This window comes from Oncorhynchus clarkii, chromosome 21 (genome assembly GCF_045791955.1).
Source record: "Oncorhynchus clarkii lewisi isolate Uvic-CL-2024 chromosome 21, UVic_Ocla_1.0, whole genome shotgun sequence".
Classification (NCBI taxonomy): Eukaryota; Metazoa; Chordata; class Actinopteri; order Salmoniformes; family Salmonidae; genus Oncorhynchus; species Oncorhynchus clarkii.
The window spans coordinates 43,773,427-43,787,944 of NC_092167.1; the positions used below are offsets into that span (position 1 = coordinate 43,773,427).

The following is a 14,518-nucleotide window of genomic DNA, read 5'->3' on the forward strand; positions in this document are numbered from 1 at the left end:
GGAGACCACAGCAAATTGAAGTGCTTGAGTGTGCCTCGTTTGAATGTGAATGGTGATAAAGTTGCAAAATGCATTACCTAAAATCTCGTGTCAGCTTTATCGAACTATGTTTTATAAAGTTGAGTTTGGAAGAGTGATTTGTGTATGAATGCGTGTGTAGTTAAGTTGTACAGTTAGTTTAAATCAAATAATAAATCAAATAAAAAAATGTATGCACGCATGACCGTAAATCGATTGGTTAAAAGTGTTAGCTAGATGGAATATTACCATGAATACAGTTCAAACCAGACTATGATTGGTTAAAAGTGTCAGCTAGATGGCATATTACCATGAATACAGTTCAAACCAGACTCTGATTGGATAAAAGTGTCAGCTAGATGGCATATTACCATGAATACAGTTCAAACCAGACTCTGATTGGATGAAAGTGTCAGCTAGATGGCATATTACCATGAATACAGTTCAAACCAGACTCTGATTGGTTAAAAGTGTCAGCTAGATGGCATATTACCATGAATACAGTTCAAACCAGACTCTGATTGGATAAAAGTGTCAGCTAGCTGGCATATTACCATGAATACAGTTCAAACCAGACTCTGATTGGATGAAAGTGTCAGCTAGATGGCATATTACCATGAATACAGTTCAAACCAGACTCTGATTGGATAAAAGTGTCAGCTAGATGGCATATTACCATGAATACAGTTCAAACCAGACTCTGATTGGTTAAAAGTGTCAGCTAGATGGCACATTACCATGAATACAGTTCAAACCTGATTGGTTAAAAGTCTAATTACCTTTGGGGTTTGTTGACCCTCTGGCAAAGTGGCTCACCGTTGCAACATTATTGTAACATTGAAAGAATGTTGATGTAACGTTATCAATGGTGAGAAAGGTTTTCCCACCATGGAGGGCTGTTGGGAAAGACTGTGTTTGTTGTCTTATTTGAACAGCTGTGGAAACCATAGTGTTCCCTGGAAGGCCGAAACTAAGGACCACATATCCAGCCAGGTCTGAGCTCCGAACTTGCCCTTAGATACAGATCTAGGATCGGATTTAATTCTCCAAATCCTAACCTTAACCATTAGGGGGGAAATGCAATACTGTCCGTAGATCAGTCAGTGTCTTAGGGGCAAGTTCAGGCCAGATCAGCAGAGCTCAGATAGACCAGATAGTTCAAGCTAGGCCAGATCAGCAGAGCTCAGATAGACCAGATAGTTCAAGCTAGGCCAGATTGCACAACCAGAGCCCGTTTCATCATCTCTTTAGACAAACAGGCCTTCCACGCGGCGTAAACAGCAGCGAGTCTCCGTCACATCTAGGTCAATATAGTGTTGGATTCACAACTTTACAGTACAGGACATCAGAGCAAGCTTCCCATAGATGCAACCGGATTTATTGTTGTTCTGCCTTTAATACAGATACATAATATGACTTAACATCTTGTCAATGAGTGACTACCCATGTTTTTAAAGGTATTTAGGAATATCGTTCTGTATACCGGTGTACCCATTGTGCCACAACTGTGCCACAGGCTACTTTTTGTTGTTGTAGAATGTCCCTTTTTTAAAATTGCATTGACCCAAATGTTATGGAATGATTAGTCTTTATCAAATAGGATTTGATTCCTTCTTTTAACTTAATGGCTCGGCTTAACCCAAAGCCTCCTCTCTCCAAGCCACAATTAGAGGGACAATGGCGTTGGTGTTTTGCAAAATGAAGAATATGTTCAAATGAATTTGGTTCTGTCATCGTTTATTTTGCATTGCCTGTGTAAACCATTAAGGTCTTACTACATAAGTATTCTAATTCCTAATTATATGGTGTGGACATACAAAGAACTGTGTAACCAATGGATACCATATGCTGTGATTTTATGTATACTGAACAAAAATATAAACGCAACGTGCAACAATTTCAAAGATTTTACTGAGTTACAGTTCATAGAAGGAAATCAGTAAATTGAAATAAATTCATTAGGCCCTAATCCATGGATTTCACATGACTGGGCAATGGTGCAGCCATGGGTGGGCCCGGGAGGGCATAGGCCCACCCTCTCGGGAGCCAGGCCCAGCCAATCAGAATACGTTTTTCCCCCACAAAAGGGCTTTATTACCAACAGAAATACTCCTCAGCACCCCGTCAGACGATCACGCAGGTAAAGCTGGATGTGGAGGTCCTGGGGTGACGTGGTTACATGTGGTCGGCGGTTTTAAGGCCATTTGGACCTACTGCCAAATTCTCTAATATGACGTTGGAGGTGGCTTATGGTAGAGAAATTAACATTCAACAACTGGACATTCCTGCCAATTGCACACTCCCTCAAAACTGTGTTGTGACATCTGTGTTGTGTGACAAAACTGCACATTTTAGAGTGGCCTTTTATCCCCAGCACAAGGTGCACCTATGTAATGATCATGCCGTTTTATCAGCTTCTTGATATTCCACACCTGTCAGGTGGATGGATGATCTTGGCAAAGGAGAAATGCGCACCAACAAGGATGTAAACAAATTTGTGCTCAATTTTAGGGAGGGAAAATAAGCTTTTTGTGCGTATGGAACATTTCTCAGATCTTTTATTTCAGCTCATGAAACATGGGACCAACAATTTACATGTTGCGTTTACATTTTTGTTCAGCGGAGTTGTGGCTCAGTGGAGGACGATAAAGAGGATGGCGAAATGGGTTGAAATTATTATTACACTGTAACTAAGCCTTTTGTTTAGCTTTTGTTGAGTTTTTTTTTTCTTATTTTACTTCCCTGGTTTGCAAGAAATACTGATGTCCATCTTTAAATAAATGTTTCATTCAGTACCATTTATTTTGCCATGTTCTGTGTTTTTATGGTAACTTAAAGGCCCAGTGCAGTCAAAAAACGGGATTTTCCTCTTCTTTATATATATTTTCATACTATGAGGTTGGAATAATATTGTGGAAATGATGATCATGCCCTTTTAGTGTAAGAGCTGTTTGAAAAGTCCATCTGAAATGTCTGCCTGTTTTGATGGGATGGAGTTTTGGCCTCCCTGGTGATGTCATCAGACGATTAAATTAGTTAATAGACCATTAAGAAAGAGAGTTCCAAACTTCTCTGCCAATAATGGCTCGTTATCAGTGTTCCCCTACCTACTCAGACCACTCCTAGACAGTCCCTAGCTAAATTATTGCTTGAGAAATTAGTCTTTGCTAAGAAGCGTTTTTTTTTTTGTGCAATTATTATGGAAAACAATCACATTAAGGTACTTCATTGTTACCCATAAATTATTTGATATTGAGTTAAAAACGGCTGCAATTGGAATGCCAGAATGCTGACTGTTTGGATGGTTGTCTGAGCTGTCACTGAAATCTATTTTGTGTTGTTCTCAGACAAACTAACGTGTCACAGTAGTATCAATTGAGAGTAGCTACGTTTTTACGTGATAGTCTACTCTTCAGTGTGGTGTGAGGAAACTAGTTGTTCCAGACAGACAAGGATACAACATCATTATTGGTTGATACCCGTTTAGTCTGTCTCAAAACTGAATTAGAACAGGACATTAGAAGTAGGTCTTGTAAATAAATATTTAATTTTATCTGAAGTTTTCTCATGTGTTGCTCTGGTACACATCTGTCCGGGACGGAGAGTCTTGCTACTGAATCATTTTCCTACGGAGTGAATACATTATATAGAAACAGGTGCTGATGAGAGGGAGTGAATCATTCTATGAATCATTGTTGTCATTTGATTCATAATGGTTTCATATGGCATACCTCCATTCTGTATTACTACTGTACCTTGATGCTGATAGTGGTCCGCGTTCTCAAAGGCACTAACTAGTATAGATATTTAAAAATAAATGACCAAAGACCCCTTATATTATTCGCTGTGATTGGGCAAGCCCATGTAAGCTACGACTGCGATTGGCTACTATCTGTGTCCATCTGGTCCCCTGTGTTTCTTGACAGCTAGAATCGGCGTCTGTCCCATCACACACCGAAAGGAAGCAAGGAGCGCTTGGAGGAGAGGCGCGGACGTGCTTTTCTATTGTCACGGGGAAGAACACAGGAGAAGTACACACCCAGGAGTTATCTCCGCGACATGGACAAAAACGGGAAAGGTACGACTTTTTGGTTTACGTCTGGTATCCTACTTTAAGTCATTGTTATACTACTCTTGCACTTTGTTGTAAGAAATTGTGCATTGTTTTTAGACGACAACGAGCAGGCTTGTAACAATGTACGTTACTGGTATGTATCGATACAGTAGCATGCTATCACCTTGACGGGTGTAGCATTTGTATTTGAGGAAAAAAAGGGTGTTGTTTAATTGTCAAATGTATTATCACAACAATTGCTTTCGGTGTCCTTGTTCGTTATTTCCTTGTTTTGGCCAAATATTTTCACTTTAGCTGAGTTCCATGGAGTGGTTATGTGCCAAATATTGTTTCATGCGAATGTGTATCAATTCAACATACAACCAACAAGGTTGCTACAGAGGGATGGAAAGGCACAACACAAAGGACCACGAGGTGTAGACCGACAGGGGGTCCTGTCTGTCTTCAGAGGAGCACGCAGCAGCGTGATTAATTGATAGGCTAATGGGCTCGAGGGAGATTGTTCTCAAGACACCTCCCAGCCTCAACAGCAGTCTGGGACACAGTGGGTGTGTTTCTATAGATTACAGAACATTTGCTTTCTCCCCTCTTTCCTCTCATCAGAACTGATACAGAAATTAGATGGAAGCGAATTGTGCCAAGAAGCATCATCCATGTAGAATCATCCATTAAGCATCATCCATTAAGCCTCATCCATGTAGCTTCATCCATTAAGCCTCATCCATTAAGCCTCATCAATTAAGCCTAATCCATGTAGAATCATCCATTAAGCCTCATCCATGTAGCCTCATCTATTAAGCCTCATCCATGTAACATCATCCATTAAGCCTCATCCATGTAGCATCATCCATGTAGCATCATCTATTAAGAATCATCTATTAAGCATCCACATAGCATCATCCATTAAGCCTCATCCATGTAGCCTCATCCATTAAGCATCATCCATTAAGCCTCATCCATGTAGCCTCATCCATTAAGCATCATCCATTAAGCTTCATCCATGTAGCCTCTTCCCTGTATGTGTGTAGTAACCTACTACTGCTGTCTTGGTAAAGAGATCTTGACTTTTAGGTAGTACACTTTCCCCAGGGTCACAGGTGAGGCTAGCCTGGTCTGGAAGGGATCAACTGGCTATGGTAACCTGCAACACCTGCTCCTGCTGCAGATTGAGACTAAAAGGAGGAGGGGGGGTCAAGCATCTTAATGATAGAACAAATCCAATTCATCATATCCAGTTGGGAACAGGGCAGGAAAAACTGTTGGGTTTGGATTAATCAGACTACTTGTTTAGGAAGGGACACATTTGAAGGGATAAGCTATAACTGGAAATGGCACACACTTACCATTGACTTCAGCCATTCATAAATGTGCATTTTAGATTAGCTTGGCTAATATAGCTTGGCTAATATAGCTTGGCTAATATAGCTTGGCTAATATAGCTAGGCTAATATAGCTTGGCTAATATAGCTTGGCTAATATAGCTTGGCTAATATAGCTAGGCTAATATAGCTTGGCTAATATAGCTTGGCTAATATAGCTTGGCTAATATAGCTTGGCTAATATAGCTAGGCTAATATAGCTTGGCTAATATAGGCATGTCTAGCCCTACTTGGTCATTGGGCCTTTGACCTAGTCTCCATCTCTACCTTAGCTGACCTGTCTTGTTTTTTCACAAGGAACTTGTTGTGGTGGGAAAAGTATCCCTGGAAGCTTCACTTCTACTGCTTTTGTGTTTTATTTTTACCTCTAACTGTGTGTTCTTGGGGCTGGGTATTTCCCCAGCTCTTCATGGAAGCCCAGCCAATCTGCCACAGTCAGTCCAGACAGGCAGTCCCTGTAACAATGGACAATGGAAGGCAATTCTACTGTACACATCCTGCTAGCCCTTTAGCCACAGTATTGGGCCAACACTGTTTGATTCGCATAATGGCACCCTATTCCCTATGGGCTCTGGTCAAACGTAGTGCACTATATAGGGAATAGGGCTCTGGTCAAAAGTAGTGCACTATACAGGGAATAGGACTGTAGTATAAAGTAGTGCACTATATAGGGAATAGGGTGCCATTTGGAAGACACTGTGTTACAGAACCAGTAAAACGGAGGTCGAAGACGTGGAGCGCACACACGTACTGTAGGTCCCCTGTGACAACTTTCTTGTCCCATGTCCAGATTGAAACACAATGAGTAGCAGCTATTAAGTGGCAGCGCCTCAGTGGTTAACTTCCCAAGGTGTGGCAGGTCACTTAGGTTGGAATAGGACCCCTACTGGTGAGGAGTGGTATGGTTTGGAGTTGAACCTGAGGTTCGACTTCAATCACCTGTCAATAGGTTGAACTAAGAATGTGGGCAGTTTGAAAGGAAGTCACTTGAGGTAGTCTTATTGGTGTGGTAATGATAGGTAGTCTTAATGGTGTGGTAATGATAGGTAGTCTTAATGGTGTGGTAATGATAGGTAGTCTTAATGGTGTGGTAATGATAGGTAGTCTTAATGGTGTGGTAATGATAGGTAGTCTTAATGGTGTGGTAATGATTGGTAGTCTTAATGGTGTGGTAGTGATAGGTAGTCTTAATGGTGTGGTAATGATACAGGTGGTAGTCATAATGGTGTGGTAATGATATGTAGTCTTAATGGTGTGGTAGTGATAGGTAGTCTTAATGGTGTGGTAATAATACAGGTGGTAGTCTTAATGGTGTGGTAATGATAGGTAGTCTTAATGGTGTGGTAATGATAGGTTGTCTTAATGGTGTGGTAATGATACAGGTGGTAGTCTTAATGGTGTGGTAATGATAGGTAGTCTTAATGGTGTGGTAATGATACAGGTGGTAGTCTTAGTAGATCTGATATTTCTAGAGAGACATTTTCATTTGTCATCGTGACAGCAGATGATGCAGCAGACTGTTATTTTAAAAGGCTATATCTCTCAATCCTCAGTAGCCTACCTTGTAAATCAATTGTATGGAAGCCTGATACAGTTGGCTACGTGACCGATTGTTGTAATGTAATCCTAATTTATTGAGATTTCTGGCAGCTGGTTCCATTATATCCCGACCATGCCGGTGCTGTGGGCGCTGCTAATGGCTCACATCAACACCATTATTCCAGAAACCCTAGACTCACTCCAATTTGGATACCGCCCAAACAGATCCACAGATGATGTAATCTCTATTGCACTCAACACTGAGAATGCTATTCATTGACTACAGCTCAGCGTTCAACACCATAGTACCCTCAAAGCTCATCACTAAGCTAAGGATCCTGGGACTAAACACCTCCCTCTGCAACTGGATCCTGGACTTCCTGACGGGCCGCCCCCAGGTGGTGAGAGTAGGTAGCAACATTTGCCACGCTGATCCTCAACACTGGAGCCCCTCAGGGGTGCGTGCTCAGTCCCCTCCTGTACTCCCTGTTCACTCATGACTGCATGGCCAGGCACGACTCCAACACCATTATTAAGTTTGCAGACGACACAACAGTGGTAGGTCTGATCACCGACAATGACGAGACAGCCTATAGGGAGAAGGTCAGAGACCTGGCCGTGTGCTGCCAGGACAACAACCTCTCCCTCAACGTAACCAAGACTAAGGAGATGATTGTGGACTACAGGAAAAGGAGGACCGAGCACGCCCCCATTTTCATCGACTGGGCTGCAGTGGAGCAGGTTGAGAGCTTCAAGTTCTTTGGTGTCCACATCACCAACAAACTATCATAGTCCAAACACTTCAAGACAGTCGTGAAGAGGGCACGACAAAGCCTATTCTCCCTCAGGAAACTAACAAGGTTCTACAGCTGCAATATCGAGTGCATGGTTGCATCACTGCCTGGTATGGCAACTGCTCGGCCTCTGACCGCAAGGCACTACAGAGGGTAGTGCGTACTGCCCAGTACATCACTTGGGCCAAGCTTCCTGCCATCCAGCACCTCTACACCAGGCGGTGTCAGAGGAAGGCCCTAAAAATTGTCCAAGTCCCCAGCCACCCCAGTCATACTGTTCTCTCTACTACCGCATGGCAAGCGGTACCGGAGCGCCAAGTCTAGGACAAAATGGCTTCTCAACAGATTTTACCCCCAAGCTATAAGACTCCTGAACAGGTAATCAAATGGCTACCTGGACTATTTGCATTGTGTGCCTCGCCCAGCCTCTCTTTTACGCTGCTGCTACTCTCTGTTCATCATATATGCATAGTCACTTTAATCATATCTACATGTACATACTATCTCAATCAGCCCGACTAACCGGTGCCTGTATATAGCCTCTCTACTGTATATAGCCTCTCTACTGTATATAGCCTCTCTACTGTCTATAGCCTCTCTACTGTATATAGCCTCTCTACTGTATATAGCCTCACTACTGTATATAGCCTCTCTACTGTATATAGCCTCTCTACTGTATATAACCTCTCTACTGTATATAGCCTCTCTACTGTATATAGCCTCTCTTCTGTATATAGCCTCACTACTGTATATAGCCTCTCTACTGTATATAGCCTCTCTACTGTATATAGCCTCGCTACTGTCTAGAGCCTCTCTACTGTATATAGCCTCTCTACTGTATATAGCCTCTCTACTGTATATAGCCTCTCTACTGTTTATAACCTATCTACTGTATATAGCCTCTCTACTGTATATAGCCTCTCTTAGCCTCTCTACTGTATATAGCCTCTCTACTGTATATAGCCTCTCTACTGTATATAGCCTCTCTACTGTATATAACCTCTCTACTGTATATAGCCTCTCTACTGTATATAGCCTCTCTACTGTATATAACCTCTCTACTGTATATAACCTCTACTGTATATAGCCTCTCTACTGTATATAACCTCTCTACTGTATATAGCCTCTCTACTGTATATAACCTCTCTACTGTATATAGCCTCTCTACTGTATATAGCCTCTCTACTGTATATAGCCTCTCTACTGTATATAACCTCTCTACTGTATATAGCCTCTCTACTGTATATAACCTCTCTTAGCCTCTCTACTGTATATAGCCTCTCTACTGTATATAGCCTCTCTACTGTATATAGCCTCTCTACTGTATATAGCCTCTCTACTGTAAATAGCCTCTCTACTGTAAATAGCCTCTCTACTGTATATAGCCTCACTACTGTATATAGCCTCACTACTGTATAGAACCTCTCTACTGTATATAACCTCTCTACTGTATATAGCCTCTCTACTGTATATAACCTCTCTACTGTATATAGCCTCTCTACTGTATATAGCCTCTCTACTGTATATAACCTCTCTACTGTATATAACCTCTCTACTGTATATAGCCTCTCTACTGTATATAACCTCTCTACTGTATATAGCCTCTCTACTGTATATAGCCTCACTACTGTATATAGCCTCACTACTGTATATAGCCTCTCTACTGTATATAGCCTCTCTACTGTATATAACCTCTCTACTGTATATAACCTCTCTACTGTATATAGCCTCTCTACTGTATATAACCTCTCTACTGTATATAGCCTCGCTACTGTTATTTTTCATTGTCTTTTTACTGTTTTTATTTCTTTACTTACCTATTGTTCACCTAATACTTAAAAAAAATTGCACTGTTGGTTAGAGCCTGTAAGTAAGCATTTCAGTGTAAGGTCTACTACACCTGTTGTATTCAGCGCACGTGACAAATAAACTTTGATTTGATCACTATTGGACATCTTGGCCCCTGGGACTGGGTGTGTAGTCGCGAGTCAGCGTGGGGCGCACAGAGCAAACATCTACTGCGACGACCAAGATACGATACTGTTCCCCTGCCATTAATCTGTGTTGAGTAATACCCTACCATCACCATTGGTTTTAGTGATGACAACACACAGGGTAATACTACACCCATGTTGATTAAATGTTGATTAAATGTTGATTAAATGTTCGCAGTGGGGTTTCGTTCTCTGTTTCTTGTCATGCAGGGAAAGGTGGGGTTAGCTCGGAGGGGAACTGAGCCAATGCATCTTCTGTCTTTCTCCATCAATGCTTCTCTGTTTATTCTCTCATTCTGTAAAATCAATCTGTTTTCTCTTCATTTCCTTCCAACCCAACTTTCTCTCTCTGTCTCTTTCTCTCTCTCTCTGTGGTGGTTATGAGTGTACCATGCTGTGTCTGAGGACAGTGCTTCCCAGACTCCCTCTGTCTGTGCTGTGTCTCTGTTGGATACAGTGAGGCTGGTGGACTGTGCCGCAGGGTGGTTTGCTGTAGTCTCTCTCTCTCTCTCTCTAATTCCTCAGAGTCTGTTGAGCTCTGCAGTCTTTAGTTGAGGCCTTCAGGAAAACAACCCTCCCCCATATGTAAGAAGGCAGATTAATGAAGGGAACATATTGTGTGTGAGCATACTACATAGGGGTGTATGCTTGTGATTGAGTTACCCCAAGGCACTTAGATTTGTGTGTATTGTTGTGAAATTGTTAGGTATTACTGCACTGTTAGAGCTAGAAACACAAGAATTTCTCTACACCCGCAATAACATTCATGCTCTGAATGGCACACATACACAATCCATGTGTCAAATGTCTCAAGGCTTAGAAATCCTTCTCTAACCCGTCTCCTCCCCTTCATCTACACTGATTGAAGTGGATTTAACAAGTGACATCAACAAGAGATTATAGCTTTCACCTGGAGTCAGCTGTTCAGTCTATTTCATAGAAAGTGCAGGTGTCTCTAATGTTTTGTACACTTTGTGTAAATCTAGGCATAGCTCCTCCATCACTCTGCCCACATCTCGCTGTCTACAGTCATTTGAAACTGATATCTATTTGATTTCATGTTCAGAATCATTACTCCACTAATATTTCAGACTTAAAGATCACCACTAGTGACAGGAGCTGAATTCCTGAGGTAAAATCTGAGGTTCAAATGTGATTTGTGAGAGTGCATCCCTGGCTGGCGCTCTGTACTTGTTGGTGCTTGTGTTATGAGTACCATCGCTCTATGACTACCATGTTGTTATGAGTACCATGAGTACCATGGCGTTGTGAGTACCATGAGTACCATGGCGTTGTGAGTACCATGAGTACCATGAGTACCATGGCGTTATGAGTACCATGAGTACCATGGCGTTGTGAGTACCACGAGTACCATGGCGTTGTGAGTACCACGAGTACCATGGCGTTGTGAGTACCATGGCGTTGTGAGTACCATGGCGTTGTGAGTACCATGGCGTTATGAGTACCATGGCGTTGTGAGTACCATGGCGTTGTGAGTACCATGGCGTTGTGAGTACCATGGCGTTGTGAGTACCATGGCGTTATGAGTACCATGGCGTTGCTTATTGCTTGGCTTCAAGTTGGGGTACAAGCGACAACGTTCACTTCGTGTTTTGACAAGGCTGGCATCTGGAGCCGAAGTGATTTGGTAGTTCAACCTGGGATGACAACGGGTTCATCAAACTAGCATTGGGGTCATTTTGAATATTACATTTTTTCCGTAGCAGACAACCATGTCTCTTCATACTATTTCATTTGATAGCCCTCTCGGCAACAGTTTTCACTGTTTTTCTAGGATATCTGAGACATCTGATATTTGTGTTGAACTGAACTGTTCTTGGTTAGACTTTTACGTAGGCACGTACTGTACGTGTGGCAAAACAACATGTTTTGAACATCTCCGATATCATTTCCCTGTTAGCGCTAGGTTACTGGAAGCCTGTCTCCCGTCCTGGCTGGCAGCTGAGTTCTGAATGTCCTCTGGTGTTATCACAATGTTAGCCCTGTCTGTCTTCCTACACACACATCACACACAGGTACTCTCCTTCCCAGGTTCTCCGTTCCCCTCAGGGCAACAAAAACATGACAGAAGTAGAAACCTCAAAGCCGCAGAGGGAGGAACGTAAAAAACACTTCTCTCCAACACAGCACAAAACAGCCCTTTGTAATTCAGTCATGGGTCTAAATGTTTTTTTTGGTGTCTTAAGTTTGGAAGTTGTTCTCAATAGCTCTGACTCTGTCCGTGAACCGTTTTAACAGGAGAAAAAGCTGCTAATCAGATTACAAGATCAATCTGTAGTTGATCGAGGGGACGTTTCAGAGAGGAGTGTGTCTCTGAGACATACTGAGGCATCTAGGTTTATTTGAAGAGGTTGTTCCATTCAAATGGCATCAGATAGACTCTCTCCTCTGAAGAGTCTACTGTGGGGCATGTATTTTGGGGTGTGTCTTTTCACTGTGAGTGACTGTGTGTTTGTGTGTGTGAGTTTGCATTCATGTGTGTGCTTGTCTCTCCGCCTGTGTGTGTGTGTGTGTCTACAACAGCCAACTCCTGGTATTTGAGATGGAACCACAGGGCTGTGAGTCAGTGTCTGAAAGGAGGTGACTGTTGCTGCAGGCTTCTTCATTCCTCTCTACACCACTTCTCACAAAGGGGCAGAGGACTGAGCAGAGCAGCCTCTCTTTGTCTCTCTCCAGCTCCTCCTCCTCTCTGTCTTTCACCTTCACTCTATAATACCATTCTTCCGTAAACCGTGACCTTGTTCTCAGTCTGACCTTGTTCTCAGTCTGACCTTGTTCTCAGTCTAACCTTGTTCTCAGTCTGACCTTGTTCTCAGTCTGACCTTGTTCTGAGTCTGGTCTCTCCATAAAATCTCTCATTCCTACTTTCTTTCCATCCGACCCAATAGTGTCTCTCTCTCTCTTTCTCTCTTTCTCTCTCTCATTCTTCCTTTCTACCTCTCTAATGAGGGTGTCTGTAAGATAATGGCTGAAGTCCCTACCTCTCTTCTCTCCAGTATTCCCAGTAGGACAGGAGGAGTGATCTGGTCTCCCTGTGTGTGTCTCTGACGTTACTCCCTGAACGGTGATATGGTCTCTCTGACGTTACTCCCTCAACGGTGATATGGTCTCTCTGACGTTACTCATTGAACAGTGATCTGGTCTCTCTGACGTTACTCCCTCAACGGTGATATGGTCTCTCTGACGTTACTCCTTGAACAGTGATCTGGTCTCTCTGACGTTACTCCCTGAACGGTGATCTGGTCTCTCTGACGTTACTCCCTCAACGGTGATCTGGTCTCCCTGTGTGTCTCTCTGATGTTACTCCCTGAACGGTGATCTGGTCTCCCTGACGTTACTCCCTGAACGGTGATCTGGTCTCTCTGGCCACCAAGCCCCCACCCCCCACGAGGGAGTAGGGAGAGATAGAAGATGAAAGAGGGGAGGTAGTTGGCGCCCACACCACATCTATGCTACAGAGGTTGCCGGGGAAAGTGGTTTGGTTTGGGTTTGACCCAAAGTAGATCTCTAAAGTAGATGGAAGGATACAGTTTAAGAGCGAGGAGGTGTTGTCCTCAGTGGCACTTCACTCCTGTAAAGGGCTAGAGGATTTAGTTAATGGCTCACAGACGCTAGGGAAGTTAGATCAAAGTGTCTGGCCTATTTCACGGTGTTGGATGTGACATAGATAAATAATGTGCTGTTTCGGTCATCAAAATGGACTTGTTTATACAGACTTTGTTGATGTATTCCATTGAGGGTGAGACTAGGGTCAAAAGGAGGCGTATCTATGGTTACACACACACATACACACACACATACACACACACACACATATATACACACACATATATGTACACACACACATATACACACACACACACACACACACTATAAACGGGTTAATTGGTGCATAAACTTGGGTCTTTAAGAGCATGGTTCTACAAGGTGAAGTCATTATTTCACTAAGCTAGTTTGTCTCCATGCCCTTTGCCTTTCATCATGAATATTTTCACACACACACCAACTGCCTGCATCTGTTTCACGCACACTATTTTAATGTTAGGCCTGTGCAGGCGTACACACACACACACACACACACACACACACACACACACGCGCATGTATACACACACACACACACACACACGCGCTTGCATACACACATACACACACACACACGCGCATGCATACACACATACACACACACACACACACGCACACACGCACACACACTCTCTCGCACACACACACTAGCCCACAGTTCTAACTGTCAACACCAGACAGGGGAGGCAGCCATCACATTCCTCCAATCAGTGTGTGTGTGTGTGTGTGTGTGTGTGTGTGTGTGTGTGTGTGTGTGTGTGTGTGTGTGTGTGTGTGTGTGTGTAGCCTCAGCCAGGGATATTGTACCCTATTTGATGTGCAGCGGTCCGTCCTCTGGGCTTTTTAATAAAGAAGCCTGTTATCTGTAATAAGCAATAATAACAGGTCTCTCTGGGCTTTTTAATATAGAAACCTGTTATCTGTAATAAGCAATAATAACAGGTCTCTCTGGGCTTTTTAATATAGAAGCCTGTTATCTGTAATAAGCAATAATAACAGGTCTCTCTGGGCTTTTTAATATAGAAGCCTGTTATCTGTAATAAGCAATAATAACAGGTCTCTCTGGGCTTTTTAATATAGAAGCCTGTTATCTGTAATAAGCAATAATAACAG

The 14,518-nt window shown here is 42.8% G+C and overlaps 1 protein-coding gene across 1 annotated transcript in view; it reads left to right on the top strand.

Moving 5' to 3' along the window:
* Window positions 1-3,972: 3,972 nt before the first annotated feature.
* LOC139379085 (actin filament-associated protein 1-like) overlaps window positions 3,973-14,518 on the top strand; it is a 149,306-nt gene continuing 138,760 nt past the window's right edge. The window contains exon 1 of the mRNA XM_071121882.1: window positions 3,973-4,096. Within this exon, the coding sequence (XP_070977983.1) occupies window positions 4,078-4,096 (19 nt within the window). The 5' untranslated portion in view covers window positions 3,973-4,077. The remainder of the gene's footprint in view (window positions 4,097-14,518) is intronic.